Here is a 23460-nt window from a genome sequence, read left to right on the forward strand (position 1 = left end):
CGTTCTTTGTTTACACAGAGAAATACGTTCAAACACAGGAAAAGTCCGCCAAACACTGTTTATCGGACTTGAAACATTATGAATCCGCCTTTTAACTCCTATCGGGTCCGCCTGTATAATCGCATCGCATCTTCACTGTTGATCTATGAGATCTAGATCCAACGACAGTGGTTCATTTCAGGCGGCCCTTTCGTACGGGAGTTAACTGCCCGATAAGGGTGGTTTTCCCTCTCCTCAACCTGAACACGTGGCAGCCAATGTATGGGATCAGGCGGAACCTGACCCAAACCACTTACCGCCCAGGGCCTACCCGAAATCCTGCATGTTTCCTTTGTATTAAAAAAAATACATTAAACACTGAAATCTCGCTCATATCAGACTTGAAATAGTATTCAACAGCATTAATAAACCCTTTCAGGTCCGTAATATCACATCGGGCACATTTTCTTTGTAATCCATTCATTATCTGAAAATTAGAAATACAAAGGAAATTGTCGCTTTCCAGATTTCAAAATATATAGAATAGCGTCTATAATCTTATCAGGTCCGACTATCGCTATCATCGTTATTATCAGCCCCGCTCCATTGAAATGTGCCGACACGATATTGCGATGCAATTGATCGCAATCGCATATCGCACATACCCCAGGCCATTGTAAGTGCTCCTTTGCATTTGCCGATAGTGATACTACGATGCAACTTGGGTCATCGATCTGTGCGCTTGATCGATAGTCCTCATTGACCCCGCTGATTGCTATCGCATATTCCTTGTGGTCTCCGCCGATAGCCTCCCTTTGCCACCGTCGATTGTGATTTGCCGATTGGATCTAGACCGTTGATCGGCCAGATCCGACAGCTTTGATTCAAAGTTTCTTTGACCACCGATAAGCCTGTTTTCACTGATTTCTTCATGTTTTTGCCTCTCGATAGTGTTATCCGCCTTCTTTAAAGGTTTTTCTTGGGTGACAGTTTTGAATGTTTAGAAGATTTTGAAGACTTAGAGGGTTTTGTAGGATCCATTTGGATCACTCCTTCCCACTGAAAAAGGCTTTTGGACCACCAAAAGTTGGTTTTTAAGCATCAATCAAGTGAGGATACAACTTCCTCACTTGCCCAATCTCTATCCATTTTGCACTACTTGGTTTTGAACCTTTGAGTCCGATTCTAAGGTACTCAACATCCCCTCTGCGCATAGTTCTCACCTTCCTGTCCAGAACTGTATCTTCCTGCAACTCATTGAGATATTTAGGAAACAGATCATCAATAGAAGGAAACTGACTTTGCTCTTTGGGATCTTCAATCAATGAAGGTTCAAATAGTCTCAAGTTCTCTGCATTAACTACTGAATAGATGTGCATGTAAGCTGGCAAATCAAGGTGAAAAGCGTTCTCACCAATTTTCTCAAGTATCTTGAAAGGCCCATACCTTATTGGATTCAGCTTCTTACCTTCACCTTGCATTCTATCTTTGCTGATGTACAACCAGACTTGATCACCAACTTGGAAGCTATGCTCAATTCGATGCTTATCATGCCTTGCCTTGTACTTGGCTTGGCTCTTTTCCAGCTATTCCTGCACTGCCTGGTGAATTTCTTCGATCTGTTCAATGAACTTGGTTGCTTTGTCCACGTCACTGTGTCCATCAACTGCTATGTCTTTAGTAAAGAAAAAATCCAAGGGAGACCTTGGTGTAAAACCAAAACAAGTCTCAAAAGGAGATCTCCATGTAGAAGAAAGTTTAGCACAGTTGTAAGCATGTTGCACATAACACAAATGTTCATCCCAAAGCATGGGATGCTTGCTGCAATAGCCTCTGAGCAACTAGATCACTATCTTGTTGACCACTATTTGGCCATCTGTTTGTGGATGAAAGGTTGTGCTCTTCTTCACTTTGGTGTCCATTAACTCCCATAGACTTGACCAAAACTTCCCAAAAAATCAGGAATCTCAATAAGAGACAATAGAAGTGGGTAGCCCGAAATGAACCCATACACGCTGAAAGAAAAACTTTGCTGTTTGTTCAGCTGTAATCTACTTGTTACAAGGTATTAAAATACACATTTTGTTGAACCTGTCCACAATAACATATAAATAATCATGACCTTTTCTAGACTTTGGCAATCCCCCAACAAAGTCCATGGAAACACTTTCCCAAGGATGAGAAGGAACTAGAAGTGGAGTGTACAAGCCTAATTTTCTATTGCTGGACTTGCTTTTAGCACACATGGTACACCCTTTAATATATCTAGAAACTGTTTCATGCATTCTTGGCCAATAACATAATCTTTGCAGCTGTGCAACTATTTTACTTACACCAAAATGACCTGATATTAGAGAAGTATGTGCTTCCCGAATTATGTTAACTCTTTCAGTTTGAGGAATGCATAACTTTCCCAAATGATACAAGAGTTGGTCTTTAACATGATAATCCAATTCTTCTACTTGTTTGCCATGACTTAAGGTTGCATATACATCTTTAAAATCTACATCTTGAGCATATTGTTCAATGTAGCTTTCACACAATACTGAGTTATGCTTAAGTATAATAGATGCATTTATGATTGGTCTGGATAACATATCTGCAACCTTATTATGTATTCCTTTCTTATATCTGATGACGAGATGAAACTGTTGTAGAAAACCCATCCACCTATAGTGTCTTGATTGTTGCAATTTAGTTTGTGAGTGCAAATATTGAAGTGGTTGATGATTAGTATTTATAATTGTTTCTTTGCCCATTAGGTAATGTTTCCACTTTTTCACACTCTGTACTAATGCATACAATTCTTTATCATATGTGGGATAATTAACTACTGTAGAATTAAATGTCTCAGAATGATAACATATGGGTTTATCATGTTGCATCAACACTACTCCCATGGCATAGTCACTGGCATCTGTTTCAATCTCAAATGGTCTTTGAAGATCTAGCAATGCTAGTACTGGTGCTATACTAATTTTTTCTTTCAAGGTGTCGAAGGCTTTCTGCTGTTTGCCTCCCCACTGAAACACCTTGTTCAATCTTGTTAAAGCATGTAAGGGAGTTGCAATCAAGGAAAAGTTAGCAATAAACTTTCTCCAATATTGTGCTGCTCCTAGGAAGCTCCTAACTTCTGTAGCAGATTTGGGTTTAGGCCAGTTCACAATGACTTCAACCTTAGAGGGATCTATCTTCAATTCACCACCCCCTACAATATGACCCAAATAATTCAAAGATGTTTTACCAAATTCACATTTTGATAACTTAACATAGAGATTTTCTCTTTTCAAAACATCTAGAGTCTGCTTTACATGCTTTAAATGTTCTTCCCATGTTTTACTGAAAACAAGAATGTCATCTAAATATACAATTACAAAATCATCAATAAAAGGCCTGAGTACATCATTCATAACTCTCATGAAAGTGGTAGGAGCATTAGTTAAGCCAAAAGGCATAACTAGCTGTTCATACAGCCCTTGCTTTGTTTTGAAAGCAGTCTTCCATGCATCTTTCTCTGCTACTCTAACCTGATGGTAGCCACTATGCAAGTCAAACTTGGAAAATTAAACAACTTCTTTCAGCTGATCTAATAGATCATCAATGAGAGGAGGAGGATAACGATTCTTGATCGTTATTTCATTCAGTCCTCTGTAATCAATGCACATCCTCCACGAGCCATCTTTCTTTCTCACCAACACAATTAGAGATCCACATGGCAATGTGCTTGGCCTTATGAACCCTTTGTCGAGCAACTCCTGTACCTGCTTCTTGATCTCTGCATTCTCTAAAGTGGATAACCTAGACATTCCGATGTTAGGCAATGGAGCATCTTGCTGCAAATGAATATCATGTACTATTTCCCCTTTGGGTGGCAAACCTTTAGGTTCTTGAAATAGGATATCATATTCTAAAACAACTTTTTCTAAATCAGCTTTCTGTTTAGCATCACAGCCCTCAAATGCATTGGTTTTATCAGGGGTCTTTTCCTTTACAACCATTAGTAAAAATTTCTTGCATGAATTTACAATTATTTTCATCTACCCTGAGTTTATGAGAGTGTAGTTATTTCTGAGCTAATGAGCTCTTACAATATATTCTATTCCATCTTTTGTGAGTTGATACTTATTTTTAGTTCTATAGAAAATGGCTTTTCTATTATACAAGTAAGGACTTCCTAAAACAATACCACTTACATCCAAGGGAACTATATCTAACTCAACCTCATCTACAAAAGTTGACCCAATAGCAAACATAAGTTTACATTGTCTAGTCACTTGTATCTTTGCTTTATCACATACCCAACCTAATGGATATGGCTTCTTTTGAGGCGTTGTTAGTAAGCCCAACTTCTTTACAATTGTTTCAGAAATCAAGTTTACTTGTGAACCACTATCCAATAAAGTATCAATCTTTTGATGCTTGGAAATAACTCTACTATGAAAAATCTCATGTCTTTTCCTCTCGTTGTCTTCATTATCAATAGACTGTGCAGAATTACTAGTAGATGCTTCAGAATTTTTACCTTTTATACATGTGCCTGTGATTGTTGTTTCATCACCTAAGTCTGACCCCAAAGCTTTCTGAATAGCAGCATCAGTCTTCTTCTTCTTACCACTGAACTTCTTGGGTTTCAGCTCCGGATGCAAAGACCAATAGTGTTCATCATCATGCCCATCCTTCTTGTAGTGAGTGCATGAAGGTTTTTCTTTCTATATAGTGTTTGTCTTCCTCTCCTTCCATTTTTGCTTCTTCTTCTCCTTTTTCTTGCTTGCAGTGGATTTTGATGATCCCCCAATCTCTGGGTTCACATTCTTGCCTCTAGCCTCTAGATTTGTAGCCTGAATAGATACCTAATCTATGCTAGTAGGGTTAAACATGAGAATGGTGTGCCTCAAATAGTTGTGTAGACCACCTATATACTTCAACAAAGTTTCAGGTGAGTCTAGAGAAATGCCTAGAATTAAAGCTCTTTTTCTAAATTCCTGGGTATAGCTTTGTACACTTTGGCCCTTTAGTTGGCGAAGAGTTTGCCAACTCATCATTGCTTGCTGCATATAAGCTAGTGGATAGAATTGTTTTTTAATGGTAGAAACAAATTCATTCCAGGTAGAAATAATTTTACCATGCTTCTTCAAATCAACTTGTGTCTTGCCTTCCCACCACACTAGGGCAGTTCCTCCAAGACGAAGGCTAGCCAGCTGAATCTTTCTCCTTTCTGAATTGATGTTCTACACCCTGCAATATACATCAATCTGTCTAATCCAGTTATCTAGATTTTCTGCATTTAATTCACCATCATAAATTGGTAAATCAAATTTAACATCTAATTTAATCACAACAACTTTCTTCTTTTTCTTTTTAGGGCTAGTTTTATGTGAAGTAGATGGTGGAGAGGGCTTCTCTTCTTTCTTTTTTCCTCCTAGATGGCCATCTAGAAGAGGTTCCTCTGCTCCTTTTTCTATTTGAGATGTTGAAGTGCTTTCACCTCCGACTTTCTTAAATTCTCTACACATATCTTCCACCATGGCTCTCATGGTCATGAAATTGTCCATGAACTAAGAGTCTGATTCTGATGAGGTTTTTTCTGCCATCCTCCTCCTAGGATAGACTCTTCCAATTTCTGGATTAGCCTTGACAAGTTCTCCTTCTCCTAGTTTGAGCTTTGACCTAGTTAGCATTCAACAATCCAGCACAAGCTTGTCTAACCTTAGCAAACCTAAAGCTCTGATACCACTTGATCTGATATAATGATCTTAGACAATTATTAAGGTATTACAAACTCATGTACATGGATATTCCTATGTTACTTTGTGCAATGGATCAATAATATTGCGAAATACATAGACAATAAAGCAGTTTAAGAACATAATAAACAACACACATAAACACAACAAGTTTAATAAGGAGTTCACCCAACACTCCTGGGCTATGTCTCCTGGTCCAGCCTTCAGTGGTGACCTCTCTATTATGTCTTCAAAATAGAGTTTTACAACAGTGAGCTCAAATTGAGCCTCACACAATAGATACAAAACAATAAGGCTTTACTTGGATCCCCCAAGTCTCTCTTGAGTACACAGACTCTCCTCACTGACTCTCTGTCTCTGTTGCTCTGTCTCAGCACTGCTTCTCTTTGTTTGCTCTCTGTCTGTGGCTTTAAATCCAATCGGTGCTATCTGTTCATTTCACCTTCTTGGGCTCTCTGGCTTCCCAACCTCTGTCCACTCAGATCCCCCTATGAGCATTAGCAATCATTGCTAAACGCTTTCAGGGATGGTGGCCACATGTACTGTAACGGAATGGGTCATTGGGCCTTTGAAATCCTTCTAAATCACTGTTCTCTGTTTACATAGAGAAATACTTTAAAACACAGGAAAAGTCTGCCAAACACTTTTATCAGACTTGAAACATTATGAATCCGCCTTATAACTCCTATTGGGTCCGCCTGTATAATCGCATCGCATATCCACCATTGATCTGGGAGATCCAGATCCAACGACTGTGGTTCATTTTGGGCGGCCCTTTCGTACGGGGGTTAACCACCCGATAAGGGTGGTTTTCCCTCTCCTCAGCTTGGACACGTGGTAGCTAATGTATGGGATCGAGCGGAGCCCGGCCCAAACTACTTATCGCCCACGACCTACCCAAAATCCTGCCTGTTTCCCTTGTATTAAAAAAATACATTAAACACTGAAATCCCGCTCATATCAGACTTGAAATAGTATTCAACAACATTAATAAACCCTTTCAGGTCTGTAATATCGCATCGGGCGCATTTCCTTTGTAATCCATTCATTATCCAGAAATACGAAATACAAAGGAAATTGTCGCTTTCCGGATTTCAAAATATATAGAATATCGTCTATAATCTTATCGGGTCCGGCTATCGTTGTCATCGTTATTATCGGCCCTGCTCCATTGAAATGTGCTGACACGATATTGTGATGTGATTGATCGCAGTCGCATATTGCACATACCCCGAGCTGTTGTAAGTGCTCCTTTGCATTTGCCGATAGCAATACTGCGATGCAACTTGGGCCGTCGATCTACGCGCTTGATCGATGGTCCTCGTTGACCCCGCTGACCGCTGTTGCTTATTCCTTGTGGTCTCCGCCGATAGCCTCCCTTTGCCACCGCCGATTGCGATTTGCCGATTGGATCTAGACCGTTGATCGACCAGATCTAACGGCTCCGATTCGAAGTTGCTTTGACTGCCAATAAGCTTGTTTTCACTGATTTCTTCATGTTTTTGCCTCCCAATAGTGGTATCCGCCTTCTTTAAAGGTTTTTCTTAGGCGATAGTTTTGAATGTTTAGAAGATTTTGAAGACTTAGAGGGTTTTCTAGGATCCATTTGGATCACCCTCCTTCCCAACATCCTTTGGTAGCGTAAAGAATTATTGAAACTTATACCATAATAGCTACATTGACTCATACCATGGTGCAGCATCTCACCTTGGTAGCATCATCACATTATGAGTGACCAATAGGTGACATTGTAGGAAGGGTTGAACCATTAGATTCTACTGCAAGGTTTGAATAGGAGAGGCCGCATGGAGGCTCATGTGAGTCTCATGGATGTACTACTTGCGGAAAAACATGTTATGGGCCGATGGAAGCCAATAGAAAATAAAATTCCATTGAGGAGGCTATTATCTTGACCATCCCCACATTCTTCATTACACACACATAGTTTATTGTGTTTTTTCTTTATATAGTCTAATTATATGTTATTTGCAGTTGCTATGTGTTGATATCACTCCCCCCACCAAAATAGATGCATTAGTGCCAACTTTTACCATTGATACAACAGTGGAAGATTCTTATTCATTTGGTGTCCTACACACTTAAGTATGATGAATTAAAATGATCCCTCCTTGCAATTTTTTTCATATATTTTAGTAATGTAAATGTTCTTAGCTTGGGTATAATTGCAATGTTCCTTTAATGTTTCTTTAGATTGTAGTGACACAAGGAAAAGTACCATACCCATTGAAAATGAACATATCATTCCTCTCCTAGGTATCATGTGTCAAATTAAATTTTGTTTAAATTTTTTTCACTATCTTATATAGGTTAACTAATTAAAATATTATAAATATGTATGCAAGTTGGGTCATTTTCCCATTGATATACTCTTATTGGCAATATCATTCACCACCATCCACTATTCCCACATCAGTTGTGCCTCACTATCATGACATTACTCCACCTTTTGGAATTCAACTTACCTCCATAGGAGAACTTCCATCATTGCTACAAACCATGGGGGTTAATCATCAACTACCTCCAGTGCCTTTTCCATCCCCATGGGGTGGTTGATGGATGGTCTATGGATGCAACCCCATGGCCATAATCACATGATGGTATTTTAGTGGACGTGGCAATAGATGTTGCCTCTAAGCAAGTTGTGCAACCGATTACTTCACTTGCTAGTGAATATTAATCATTTCCAAAGACATTCATGATGATATCATTTGTTGATGAATTTTTATGTATCATAAATGGAATTTAATTTAATATTTTTCTTTTAAATTCCATGATTTAACTTTTGTAATTATTACACGGTGTTATAACAAAGAGGTTGGGGTTGTGTAGGAGGGAAACACACTCATGACTAATTGTATCATTTATGGGGAGTTTTTTTTTACTTAAATTATAAAGTATCAATTTGTGATAACATATGATATCCTGAAGATTGAAAGTTTTGGATGTGAGAAGTGACATTAAATGGTTGTAAGCCTAACACATATAATAGCAATGATCCTAAACATTCTTTCTTTTTTCCTTCTTTCAATTTTTTTGAATTTTGCACATTTTTTTGTTTGTCAAGCTGTTTGAGTTGTCCAGATAGTACATTAGGCTTGGCCTCTGGCTTGGGAAACCATGACCCGAGGGCATCTAAGCTGTCGAAATCACCCAGGGATCGCACCCGACTTGGGCCACACCAACCCTTAACATGGTTGGATTTTTGCTCACTGAGTTTTGAACTAGTGACCTTCACATCACATAGTGACTTAATAGTACACCCCATTATTGCCTATTCTATGCCTCGTGGGATTTTGAATATGCACATTCAAGTGCAATGACATTACTAATTTTATTTTATATTTAAAAAAAAAAAAACTTTTGAAAATTTGGTTCTCATTCACACACTTTAAACTTTAATTTATGCACTTACTCTAGGCTTTGGAAGGATGGGCACTTCCTTTAGCCAATTATATCGAAACCTCCCCATGGAAACTTTATCTCACAACAAAATACCACTAGATCGACCATCAATAGATGTGAGGCAAGGCACAAAATATTGATGCCACTCAAATACATTAAAAGAATAACTCTTTTACAGTCTACAATTTTCCAAAGCCAAATTAAAGAAGTACACTTGCTCAACTTGTTGAATCATCAGCCCCGAGGGATAGCTCAAATGGTCGAGTTCCCGTTGATAGTACTCTCCCGGTTTGGGAGGTCACGGGGTCAAATCTCCTCGACGCCCTCGGGGTTAGGCCTGATGGCCGTGCTTCTCTACGTGGACGTAGCGGCCCACCTCCGGTGCCCCGTGAACCACATGGTAAAAAAAAAAAAAAAAAAAAAAAAAAAAACTTGTTGAATCATCATCATTAACATTGTTCATGATTCTTATTGGATTCTTTGCAACTTTTCCAAATCCAAGGCTACTGTTTTTGAAAAACTTCCATGAATTTTGGTGGTTGTTAGATGAAGAAGTGCTCATGCTTTTAGTTTAAAATATTATGGTTTCCTCTCATTACTAACACCACTTTGCGTAATACCATTTTAGAAAATTTCCCTTTCTCATGATGAAGGAAAGTTTGGAAAAGTATGATGTGTCTGGGAAAGTTTGGGAAAGCATAAAAGTTTGGGAAATATACTTTGGTCATGACACAATGTGCCACACTCAAAATTAGTTTGTTCATGACATATCACATCATGCCTTATCCTTGTTGTGGTATTTTGGGCATACCAGACCAAAACCAAGACGTTGACAAAGCATACATCCTAGTATATGGAAAACAGGTGGTACTCTCAGTGAAGTTCATGACATTTAATTTACTCGCAACCCAGGTTACCAAAATTTTAGAGGAAAAGTCAATCAAGAATCACCTTTGAAAATTGATAAGATTACGAGAAGACATATCCTTAGCCCAACACTTCAAAACAATTAAACATTCACACCATCACATGATCACCACATCAAGAAGGACTTAAATATTATGACAACAAATAATATAAAAACACCTTAAAAATTAGTAAAAATACTAATTGAGATACTTCTTAGTCACATATTCAAGATTAAATACATTAGTTCATCCTCCAAAGAAATTCCTAAACTTTTCTTCATACAATCACTGTGATCTTATTTTTTTTTACCAATTTCAAAAATAAGACTTATTAACCTTTTCACCTTCTAAAAATATACTTTTTACACATCATAAAACCATTATCAATTTATATATTTATCACAATTATCATATTTTTACAATTTGTATATTTCTCACAATTATTATATTTTTACAATTTATATATTTATCACAATTATCATATTTTTAAAATATCATAGAGATATTTTCATTTTTACCCAAATGCATCATTGCTTAGCTCATGTGATCTAGTAGCCGTTCAAATGGGCATAATATCTTTCCATATGTATCTACCTCCTTTAATGTCACAATCTCTAATCGACAGGCCTCAATAATGCAAAGCGACTATGAAATGAAGATTCATTATTTGGTGAGATGAACTTAAAAAAATAGAAGTGACGATACATCATTTCACTATCCAAATCACATCTGCCTTTTAAAATCAGTGTTTCTAATTTGGTTCTAAACCTTCATATATACACATATCCAAGGTTATAAATACCTTTACACATATCCAAGTTATATATATATATATATATAATTTAAAAAAATTAAATTCTGAAGTATTTAGATTTTCTTAGTGGTTATTTTTAATTATCCAAGTTAGTTTTATATATATATATATATATATAATTTTAAAAACTTAAATTCTGAAATATTTAGATTTTTTTATTTTTTTTATTTTAGTTGTTATTTTTAATTATTGTTATGATTCGACAAAATTTCGAAAAAAATGAATAATAACAAAAATGAGAAATTCATTTAAAATAAATTGTAAATATGTGAAATTTGAAAATTAATATAAATAATTAAAATTTTAAGTATTATATTTTATATTATTTCAATAATTACATTTATTTAATTTTGGAAATCATACTAAACACTAAGCTATTGTTAGTTTATTTAGATATTTTTGTTAAAATGTGAGAAAAAAATAATTTCTAAGTTGTTGAATTTGCATAGTTTTAATATTTTAGGTTTTTCCCAAAATATTAAATTTATTTTTGCATTTTAAAATATAATTTATTTTTTGGTATGCTTCACAGTTTCTTTCTATTCTATTTCAAAAATAGATAGAGTTTACATCAATATCAAACATGATCAAATGGCCTCAACCTGTCTACTGGGAAACCAGGTCTGTTGGCCATCTAACCGCATTGTATGTCATCCAAAATCTGATGAGTCTGAGAATGTCTAATAGGGCTATATAAGCCTCATTGTCTTTAAGTCTACTATTTAATATAAATCTATAACAAAACAACAAACCCTGCAAACTAGTCATTTATACATATCAAAATTTAAGAAACCAAACTATGCATATCAGACTATTACTCATCATAAGAGTCTATGGTTGTCGGGTCTTTAGCACTACACCCCGACAATTCAGTCTGAGGAAGGAAGGGAATATGCTTCTCTATACGGCTAAGACGAGCATTTTGTTGTTGAATCTAACGCTGAAAGAGTTGAAACTCCCTATGAATTTCCTGAAATTCTGTTTCTAACTTGGACATTCCTGCAATGGAGGTAGTCAGAGCTTTTGCCAAGATGTTTTTGATTGTCCAATATAGATACGCGGTCTACTGAAACTGAGTGTATCGACCTTTGGAGTGGCCCGAGTCCGAACGAGGTCCTGTCATTCGTCCATCTCCAAATCAATGCCCTCTGCCTATTGTTTCAAATCAGTCTCCCACCCTCATATTACCTGGTGAATCTGAGGGTGCGTATTGGTTTGGTAAGACTGGGTTTCCTCCTATATTAACTCATTCGTGTTTCATCGACCCCGTCTCTTGGTCAGCCATGGTTACCACACCCCTATCCTTGGCCCTGACTACGACCATGACCTCCCCGTGCATTCCTCCCTCTACTCGAGGAAGGTCGAGCCATCAGATAATGTTGCAGAACACAAAGATGAAATAGATATGGATTCTCATATACCAAGACCGTTGCCACCAAGGACCTCATCTTGGTTGGAGGCCAGCTCATAGGAAGACGACCTAGTGAAGGGTCCCAACGAATTCGATGAGGACTCGGCCCTATGGAAGTTAGACAATAGTATACAACAGGAGAGTAAACATTAGGCTACTAAGACAAAAATTTCCCCACCTCATTGACATGGGCTCGGTGAAATAGGCCACCAACAACATCCCAGAGATCACAAAACCGCCCTAAACCAAGGATTGTAACCAATTCCAGGTTTATCTTCCCAAAATCACACCATATCATGCAAGACAAATTGTTTATCACAGAAACTAAAGAATGAACAAAAGCCCCCATGCAAGAGATAAAGACTGAAATCCAGAGCGCATTCCAAGGATGCATGCATATAAGGGGAAGCATAATTCCAAAATAAATAGAGAGTTCGAAAATACCTAGACAATCCAGCAAAATAAATGACCCTTGCCCCCCATACTTCCTAGAAGGTTTTGTCACTATCCCATAACACCATCCCAGAGGTAGCCATCCATAGAATTATGAAATACTAACATAACACAAGGATAAAGGTATTCACAAGAACAATTTGGACATACCCACAATTGCAACGTTCAAGATGAAAAATTATGCCTTCTACATCTGGGTTCCGGGCCTGGTAAGTCACCTTCACCATTGCCCTAGAGTTTCCTGAAACACTGGTTCCAATTTGGTCAGGTCAAACTAGATCCTTCACATAAAACCCTAAGGACGTGTCTTCTAATTGATGCCAATGTCTCACCTTAATTACATTAAAACTCCTCACCACCTTGCGCATGGGGGAGTATGTGTGAGGGTCGCCATCTGGCCACCCGTTATCTTGCATCATTACTTTTCTAACCATAGCACAAATCACACCAATACCCTCCCTTCAACTCTCACCCAATTAGAAAATTTTAAAGTATAAAATATTAAAATTTTAACTAAATTACTTAGTCAAAATTTTAACTTAAAAACCATAGAATCATTTCTGAGTTTAAGCTTTTGTAATTTATGTTTTGATAATGAAATTCTTTAGAATTAATCAAAATTAGCCATTAAAAAAATCACAAAAGTCATTTCAAACATAAAATTTAATTAATAATTTTGTTTAAAAAATATCATTCATTAATAAATTTGTTTTAAATATTGTAGATTGGACCAGTTGACGCGCATGCCTAGTCTGCGGTGCCGACAAAACAAAGAAACGAATTAACACTTGAATCCTCGTCGATGTTAACACTTGAGATGCGATGGAATGTTGTGGGGACAGGTTGACCGGTGCGCATTTTATTACTTCCCGTTTGCAGGTAAGAGGATATTTTTTTAATTATAATATAATATTTTAAATACTTTTTCCCAAATTAATTTATTAAATTTGTGAATTGAAGAAGGATAATGATATAATTTTTTTTTTTTTAAGAATAGTTGAAACGTCTAATTGAAATATTTTCGGTTTCATGTATGTGATTAGGATTAATTAGCATTTGCACCAAATGTTGTGTGATTAGGATTAACTAGCATTTGCACCAAATGTTGCAAAGAAAACGCCGTAAGGCATAAATTGAGGAACAATCAGGGTATGGTAATGGGCAAATCTAAATGAAATGTAGAGATGTAGTAGAAATGAAATTGATTTAGGGTGCCTCATACTATTTTTTATTAATTATTGAATTAATATTGCATATAAATCATTGTTCATGACTATGAAACTACCAAGTTGCTCAATGAGAAAGCTATAGCCAAAGGATAGGAGAGGTAGGAAGAACACTATAAATTGTACATGTGAGTTAATTTGAATTTACTTTAAAATCATAGTAATTTAGTTTCAATTTGAATTTATTTATTTCTAAAGTCACTTTTATTCATAAAAATTAATTAATGGTTGTGTAAGACTGAAAGTATGCTTTAAAATCATAGTAAACAATCTAATAAGATAAAGATGATTATTAGAACTAAATCATAATTTTAATTTGTTTTATTATTTAATTAATAAAAATAATTAGTCTCTCTCCAATAAATAGTCTCTATATGTGATTTACGCCGAAGCTCTTCTTACAACTGTTATGGATCACAGAAGTCTCAATTTAACAATTTTAATTTTTTTTTATTATTTAATTAATAAAAATAATTAGTCTCTCTTGTATCATACCCGTGGTTGGGATTATACAACGAATCTTCTGCATCTCATAACTTATCCCAAAAAAAATTCTACTCATAATTTGAATTTATTTATTTCTGGAGTCAAATTTATTCATAAAATTTTAATGGTTGCTTAACACTGAAAGTATGCTTTAAAATCATAATAAATGAGTTTTAATTTGAATTTGTTTATTTCTAAATCACATATATTCATAAAAAAATAATAGTTGTAACACTGAAAGTATGTTTTAAAATCATTGTAAATAATCTAGTAAAATAAAGGTGATTTAATTTACTTTCTATTATTATTTAGTTAATTAAAATAATTAGTCTCTTATGTGGAATTCTATTTTTCTCCTCCTTATTCAGGTAAGAGAATTTATATTGCACATAATTCTGGGCCTTGCTAATTAAGACACAAGATAGGTATTGTCATTGGAGTTTATTCAGCTTAGGAGTCCAGGGATATTTGTTAAGGTTGACTCTTATTTTTCATCTTGGTAACCTGAACTCTTTATTTTTGACAATTTCTAAACCCAAACCCATAATTATATTATGGTTTATTAATGAAAATACAAAAACACAATGTGCATGAGGGTGAAAATGCATATCAAATGCACGATTCTTCCATGCGGTTGAAGGATTTCTGGAAAATTGACGATTGTTTTGAAAAGTTTTTGTTTTATTTTTTACTAGGGTTTTGATGGCTTGTTGGGTTTACAATTTATAAGGCTATGTCATGTTGTGTTTCACTGTCTCTCTTCTTTTGTAGGTGGATCAAACTTCTCATATGAATTATGTCTGCGGATCAAACTTCTCAAGTTAATTACATCTGCAGATTTCCTAGGACACATGTGCTAGCCGCTGTCCAGAACCCCTTTTTGAAATCTTCGGCCCTCATCAATGACACATGCTCTGATATGTTTGCTGAGGGTTCTTGTGGAAGAGTATTGAAATTACTTACGGTTATATGAATCTTTTGGTAGATCTGACGAGAAGACAAGGGTTTCTGGTATTTTTGGTTTCTTCATAAAGGGTGTCGTTGGGTTTCAATTTGCAAGATTATTTTCCCTGGAAAAATGCTGGTAGCACGGATCTGTAGTTGTTCTCCATATTACTCAATTATCACGATGATTTTCCTCTAAAATACTCTTTGGTGAATTTGAATTTTCAGTGTTAGATTTTGCTAGTGATAAATCTAACAACACTGATGGTTACAGGTGTTTGATTTGTCATTTCTGAAATCTAATCATCTTTGCCAAAATCAGAAGAACGAGGTTTTTTTCAAGGTCCTTCTACCACAAATCCTTCTTCAGAGAATGAATTATATAGAGGCATAATAATTGAAATCAATTCCTGATTCTGTGAGTTGAAATTGTTTGAAGTAGATTGTCCATTGAAACTCCCATCTCCATCTTTTTCTATTGAATATCTCCAGCTCTTGTTTCTCAATAAGTCTGAGCATTATATTGACCTCAGAGCTCACTGTTTTAATATCACAAGTGGATACTCAGAGTGTACATTGCCCCTCAGAAAATAGAAAGGAAGCAGTGTACAATTTTGTGTTGAATATTTCGTAGTTAATATTTTTCCACAGATTTTGGATCTGAAACATACGTAATATCTCTATAAAACAGATGAAAAAAAGGACAAAGGGTTCGGTTTCAGAGAGAAAAAATTACTGTGTAAATTTGAGATTAATTGAATCTGATTGGACCAAAAATTCTTGATTTTATGGTCCAAAGATTCTTGAGATGCTACTTTCCTATCTGTTTCTTTATGTTGAATTTTTTTCTTTCTAGGTGATTTTATTTTATATGTAATCTTCAATCTTTTATTGAAAGTAAATATTTTGAAATTTATCATTGATGTCTTATTTTCTTACAATCAAATACTTTCATTTCTGGAAAACAAATATTTTAGAATTTCTCATTGATGCTTTATTTTCTTACAATCAAATACTTTCATTTCCTTCTAAAGCTACTTTAGAATTCATCCTCGTTGGATGCTCTATTGTAGTGGACTATCATCCCCATTCAACTTTCAACTACACCAATAATATAAGAAAGTTTCATCTATCCTGCTTTTAATATCTATAGCCAGGTAATGGAGGATCTATCAGATTTGTTGCTAATTATCATGACTCCATGCTCAATGGATATTTCACTCTGTCCTATAACATTTTAACCCTTAATATCCCTAATATCCATACCCAGGTAATGGAGGATCCATCAGATTTCGGGACTCCATGCCTAATGGATATTGCACTCTTTCTTACAACATTTTAAATGGATCCATCAGATTTCTTGCTAATTATCATAACTCCATGCCCAATGGATATTTCACTTTGTCTTACAACATTTTAAATCTTATCGTACATAATATCTAGCCATTATACTGATTAAATAACGAGTTATTGAGGTGACACAGGGTGACTGAGTTATGAGAGATAACTCTCTCTAAGCTAGAAAGGTCCACTTCCAATCTAAAAACTAATTCAATGTTACCTTGGGATTTTCCTTTACACAGCCCGGTAAAATTCCCAGTGATAACATGTACTTTAAACCATTAATAATAAATTCTACTAATTACCACAATTAAAATGATGTACTTTAAACCATTAATGTAAATGTAAGTACAAATTCTATTAATTACCACCATTAAAATGACCTAATAACAGATAGTGGGAATATTGGGTGGAACCCACTTGTTATAATTCTATTAACTCCACCCATTTAAAAATTCAATCACCATTATTGATATTCATTGTTAGATTCACTGGAATGTAACTTATGGTTAAAAACTCTGCAAGTTACAACCTAATATGAATATTCACCATCAATCTCAACTCACTCTGACCCTTCAATATATCAAAAGTGTAAGTTGACTTTAAGTTCTATGTATGTTACAATATGGTATGAATATAGACCTTCAATCATGGATCATGAGAGCTGTAAGATCCAGTGAAAGTGTAACTTGCTTTTAAACTTTACTTAATTTCTGATGTCTTATGGAATTTGGATATTTCTTCACCTTTCACCATTGGATTATTAGATCAAGAGCTTTGGGTTAATGTGCTCACATCTTCTATTCCAATATGGAATAACAACCATCAGATTTATTTCAATTTTCACTATTTGATCCATTAGATCAGCAATTCATTGTTATGAAGTGTTTAGTATAACTTTCGATATGATATTATGGAAATTGATCACAACTTTGTCATCGCTATTGGAACTATCAGATCGACTGGTTTGTCATAAAATGACCTCTATTTTACATTATAACATATGATTTTAGTTATATACACAGTTCATTTCTAAGATTGTAAAAGATGGATTATTGGAAATAGTGAGCCAAAGCAATAAGTCATCTTTGAAGAGATTTCTCACCTTTGGACTGTTGAACACTGATATGTTTGTTAAGGGTTCTTATGGAAGAGTATTGAAATTACTTACGGTTATATGAATCTTTTGGTAGATCTGACGAGAAGACAAGGGTTTCTGGTATCTTTTGTTTCTTCATAAAGGGTGTCGTTTTTCAATTTGCAAGATTATTTCCCCTGGAAAAAAGCTGGTAGCATGGATTTGTAGTTGTTCTCCATATTACTCAATTATCATGATGATTTTCCTCTGAAATACTCTTTGGTGAATTTGAATTTTCAGTGTTAGATTTTGTTGGTGATAAATCTAACAACACTGATGGTTACAGGTGTTTGATTTGTCATTTCTAAAATCTAATCATCTTTGCAAAAATCTGAGGAACGAGGTTTTTTTCAAGGTCCTTCTACCACGAATCCTTCATCAGAGAATGAATTATATAGAGGCATAATAATTGAAATCGATTCTTGATTCCGTGAGCTGAAATTGTTTGAAGCAGATTGTCCATTAAAACTCCCATCTCCATATTTGTCTATTGAATATCTCCAGCTCTTGTTTCTCAATAAGTCTGAGCATTATATTGACCTCAGAGCTCACTGTTTTAATATCACAAGTGGCTACTCATAGTGTACATTGCCCCTTAGAAAATAGAAACGAAGCAATGTACAATTTTGTGTTGTCATGCCTCAGTAACAAACTTAGAAGCACCATTACTTGAGAAGACCGAGCTTTTCTTTGGGTATCTGTGATATTTATCTTCAGATTAGGAGGCTCTACCAGTTTCTTCTCTTCAAGTTGTGATCCTAGGTATCAAGCTTCACCAATAGCACTAATAGCTAAAATCCTTGACACAGGACAAAAACCTTGTGTGACAAATCCTTGACGATTTGTTGATGCTGTAAGAGTAACACTGATTGCATGACATTGACTTATGCGTGACTGTAACAATGATAGTAATGAGCATCCTATTGATTGGTTGTATATTGCATATTCGTCACTCTCATTTCTATCTAATTCTATCTTTGTAAGCGTGGCTATTTGCATACACAGTTCATTTCTAAGATTGTGAAAGATGGATTATTGGAAATAGTGAGTCAAAGCAATAAGTCATCTCTGAAGAGATTTCTCACCTTTGGACTGTTGAAGACTGATATGTTTGTTGAGGATTCTTGTGGAAGAGTATTGAAATTACTTATGGTTATATGAATCTTTTAGTAGATCTGACAAGAAGACAAGGGTTTCTAGTATTTTTGGTTTCTTCATAGAGGGTGTCGTTGGGTTTCAATTTGCAAGGTTATTTTCCCTGGAAAAATGCTAGTAGCACGGATCTGTAGTTGTTCTCCATATTACTCAATTATCACAATGATTTTCCTCTGAAATACTCTTTGGTGAATTTGAATTTTCAGTGTTAGATTTTGTTGGTGATAAATCTAACAACACTGATGGTTACAGGTGTTTGATTTGTCATTTCTAAAATCTAATCATCTTTGCCAAAATCTGAGGAACGAGGTTTTTTTCAAGGTCCTTCTACCACGAATCCTTCATCAGAGAATATATTGGTAAGTCTCAAAGATGCCGACTTGAACAACGTTTCATGAAGGACAACATAAAACCGATATCCCAACTCATTCATTTCATTATCCCCACTGATTCATCACATGATAAAATGAGAAAATCTGAACATCTTTTAACAAATATAACACCTCAATTGGAAGACTATATCCAGGAATACTCCAGGAATACTGAAACCATGATCGAAGACACAAAAGAATGATCAAACAGAACACATGCCAACTTATAAGACAAAACACATCATAGACTCTCTAGCTCATGATGTTGAAGGCAGATGGAAATCAGTGCAGAAGGCCACCCCAAATGGTCATGATCGAAGCCAAGAAGCAGAAAAACCCATTCATAGATACAACGATAACGTGCACGCCAGGAGCTATGACAGTCCAATGATCTGACAGGTTTAAAGCATGGGAAAATCAACCCTAAGGAAGCCACAAATAACTTCGCAATAAAATATAAAATATAAAAGCCTGCATGCCGCCTTCTTCATTACCAAGAATTGACCAGCGTACATCGATAATCAACAAATTACAAGGACTCACCATGCAATGTAAAATAGTCCACAACTAAAGGATCAGTGGAAACAAATTAGCTACTTGTATGCCTTTCATCAAGTTTCCTTCAATAGGCATCATTCCAGGCAGAGGTGTTCCAGGCCAAATAGCTGCCGCTGGTCCAAAATACCTGTTGAACAAATCCTTGTTTTAGCTCAGAAAATGATTGCTTATTACAAGCAACAACAAAACAACATGATCAACATAACAGGGTAGAGAGATGTTCATACCCAAGAGCAGATAAGGCTCCAAGCCACCCTGCTATAGCCATAGATATGGGTGAAGGTCCAGCAGCTCCATTGGTGGAGCAACTGACAGCACATGAAGTTGAAACGGCGAGAGATGGAACATCTGATGGAGCCCAACAGTTAGAAATATGATGATGTATATTAGTATGAAAACGTGACCATGACTAATGGAAGAGGTTTTTTAGATGGAAAACAAGAAAGAAAACAAAATCCATAAATTGAATTTTCATATTAATCTCTTGTCACTAAAAGAGCAAGTTCACTAACCAGGTTTCTCTTGTTTCTGCATTCTTGAATCAATATTGGTGATTAACTCCTGCTTTTGTGGCAATAATTTGCTTGAATCATTATCGTTTCCTCGCATACTGTCTACCTGACTTTCTTCCTTAATGTTTTCCACCTTTATATGTCTTTCAACAACACTTCCCTCTATGAGGTCTCCCTTACAAGAGCTCTTCTCCCCTTCTTTGTACTCTGAACTATCTTCTCTTTTCTCCTGATCTCTTACTTTATCTACTAATATAGATTTTCCTTCAAATGCACTGTTGACTCCCATCTGTTACAATCACAAAGCAGAATTTACGCGAAAATATTTAAAAATGACATGCATTCTTACCTAAGTGTCTACAATAAAATTTTATACACTAATATACTTCATCCTTGTTATAGGCAATTTATCCCATATTTCAAAAAACTACTACACAACGTTGGATGCAGAAAGTGAAGCACTCTTACAGTTCCTTCTACTGGCAATTCAGTAGTGGCTCTGTCTGCCGCAACAACAGTACTGTCAATCTTTGAAATGTTAGCTTCTTTCTCTAGAGGTACCTGAACAAAAACCCATCATATAGTTATTTAGACCACCTCCCTATCTATCAGGAAAATCAGAAATTAAAAGTTGATTGAATTGACAAAAAAACATACCATCAGGTCTATCTCCATTTTCTCTAAAGAAGTAGTCTTAGCATCCACGATTGAAGGAGAGCTGTCCAGACAAAAATCCAACAAAGCAGCTTAAGGAACTGGAGGAAAAAAAAAATCCTAACTATAGGAAATTGCATGCATGTGCATCTGTGTTCTGAAAGACTTACATCACTGGAGATTCAAATTTCCCTATTGAATTTTCAGATGGCAATACATCAGTCTGCCTATCAATCTTCTCTGCTTCTATCTGATTTCTTTCAGATTCAGAAACGCCTTCCACCTTTACAGGAATATCCGCCGTTTTTGCCTCTGGTAGGGGGGCAACAACATCTGAATCCTCAAACTTAACACTAATCTTTTCGCTTACTGTAACTGTTTCCCTGGTCAGCTCTCCATATCTCTGACCAAAGGACGAAGATGTAGTATGATTCCGAGTTGCAGAAGTTGTAGGAGGCAACACATTTGTAATTTCATTGGTAAACCCACCAACGCCATCTGCATTGTCAGAAGAACCAATCTCCATCCCCGTGGATTGACAATAAGCGAGTGCAGTTGCAGGAGCAGCAGGGGATCCAATTTCATCAATCTTAGTGGGGCGAGGCCTTTTCTTCTTGGGACCTGCAAAGAGATTTCAGTACATTTCAATTAAAAAAATCAATGAGGAAAAAATAAGATCAAGCATGAGACTGCAGCCAATCAAAAGAAAGGCAAATATACCCTCGGTCGGTTGAGCCAATCGGGACGGAGAAGCAGAAATGGGAGATGATACACGCATAGGAGATGAAACATTTGGAGGCAAAGAAGGAGAAGATGACGAGGCCGCCTTCAAATCATTTAAATTTTCTTCTGCACTAGTAATTTGGCTTGCAAATCCAAACAACACCTCCGCAACTTCGACCTCTTGCTCTGAAAATGCTGCCGACACCTGCATAATTTAAATCCCAACAAATTATCAATCAAACAGAATCCATTTTTTGGGTGGCTTGCAAATCCAAACAACACCTCCGCAACTTCGACCTCTTGCTCTGAAAATGCTGCCGACACCTGCATAATTTAAATCCCAACAAATTATCAATCAAACAGAATCCATTTTTTGGGTATCTGTAGAATTTTGAAAAACCCAGTGGCTTATAATAAATCTCCTTTGGAAATAGACACAATAGAATAAGCCACAGCAGTTGGCTGATACTATCGATATACCTTTAGAAATTTTGCAGGACGGGGTTTCGTTCCAATGGGTTTCTGCAATAAATCCAAACACGGTCAAGAAAAAAAAAAATACCAACTCCCCAAAAAACTCTGAATCCCAACTCAAAGAAACCAAGTAGATTCACAGATAAAAGAAACAGACCATTCTTTTGGCTGATTTAGCCGCCGATGGGGAGGGCGAAACGCTTCGAATCCTTCCATTACAATTAGAAGGAGACGGCACCTTTGCTCCAGAAAAGCAATGCAGAGCTGTGGCGGTAGCATCTGGAATGGGCGGCGCTGACGATGTCCCTTCATGAGCTCTCTTCACATATGTTGTATGTATAAGACCAGTCAATAAAGAAAAGAAAAAACACTTCCAACGAATTTGTAACTGTTTTGATCGACGGTTCAAGTCTTTGTAATCGTCTAACATCTAATCGTACGGTGTCCAAGGATGACAGGTAGGCAAAAAGGGGGATGGATTTCAAAGGGAAACGCCTTACGGCGTAAATATCGTTAAAAAGTATATGATGTAATTGGAGTTAGCCGGTCGTAATTAGCATAGGGATTTTGATTTTCTTGCAGATAGTATTGAACTTAAAATCGCTTTCTAATTTTGTAATAAGGTTTGAAATTATTTTTGATGGGTTAGATTTTCTTTTTCTCATATGTAAAAAAAATATGCTTATAACCTGATTTAAAAACATGCGGTGAAAGCCAAAAGTTATTTTTTGAGAAATAACTAATATATACTCAGATTTTTTAAAGTATATATATAAAAAAGTTAAAATTCTTTATATTTTTTAGAAATTTATATAAAGTATAGTTCTAGAAAAACTTGAGTAGATAATGTCTAGAATGAGGTGTTGTTTGTAAAAAACATGTTTGTCTTGAGAAGAGTACAAGAGAGACCATTTCCCATGAGAGGAAACCAGGTAGTCTTCCAGGGAGTTTTAAGTCAAAATTGAAACAATATTGTTCCATAAAAAAGTAAATATGACTAACATTAAGGAGACACGAACAACAAAACATCATGGAAAACTAAGACGTAGAGTAAGACTTTCCTAGGAAATTAGTGAGCCTAGTTGAGTTGGTCCATTGATGTTTGTTCTTGATTTGTTTGTGTTGAGCTTGCTCCCTTTGAGCCT

At 35.9% G+C, this 23460-nt stretch overlaps 1 protein-coding gene across 1 annotated transcript in view; it reads right to left on the reverse strand.

Annotated features, from left to right (window-relative positions):
* LOC149157173 (uncharacterized) overlaps positions 1–22745 on the reverse strand; it is a 40653-nt gene extending 17908 nt beyond the window's left edge. Inside the window, exons 1-9 of the mRNA XM_089445008.1 lie at positions 22473–22745; positions 22322–22363; positions 21839–22046; positions 21289–21739; positions 21122–21182; positions 20933–21025; positions 20465–20753; positions 20180–20300; positions 20000–20079 (exon numbers count right to left, since the gene is read on the reverse strand). Of these exons, the coding sequence (XP_089301134.1) occupies positions 20000–20079; positions 20180–20300; positions 20465–20753; positions 20933–21025; positions 21122–21182; positions 21289–21739; positions 21839–22046; positions 22322–22363; positions 22473–22745 (1618 nt within the window). The remainder of the gene's footprint in view (positions 1–19999; positions 20080–20179; positions 20301–20464; positions 20754–20932; positions 21026–21121; positions 21183–21288; positions 21740–21838; positions 22047–22321; positions 22364–22472) is intronic.
* Positions 22746–23460: the final 715 nt, after the last annotated feature.

The sequence above is a fragment of the Pinus tabuliformis genome, chromosome 9 (assembly GCF_031772625.1).
Source record: "Pinus tabuliformis cultivar Carrire ecotype Pingquan chromosome 9, CPIR1, whole genome shotgun sequence".
NCBI lineage: Eukaryota > Viridiplantae > Streptophyta > Pinopsida > Pinales > Pinaceae > Pinus > Pinus tabuliformis.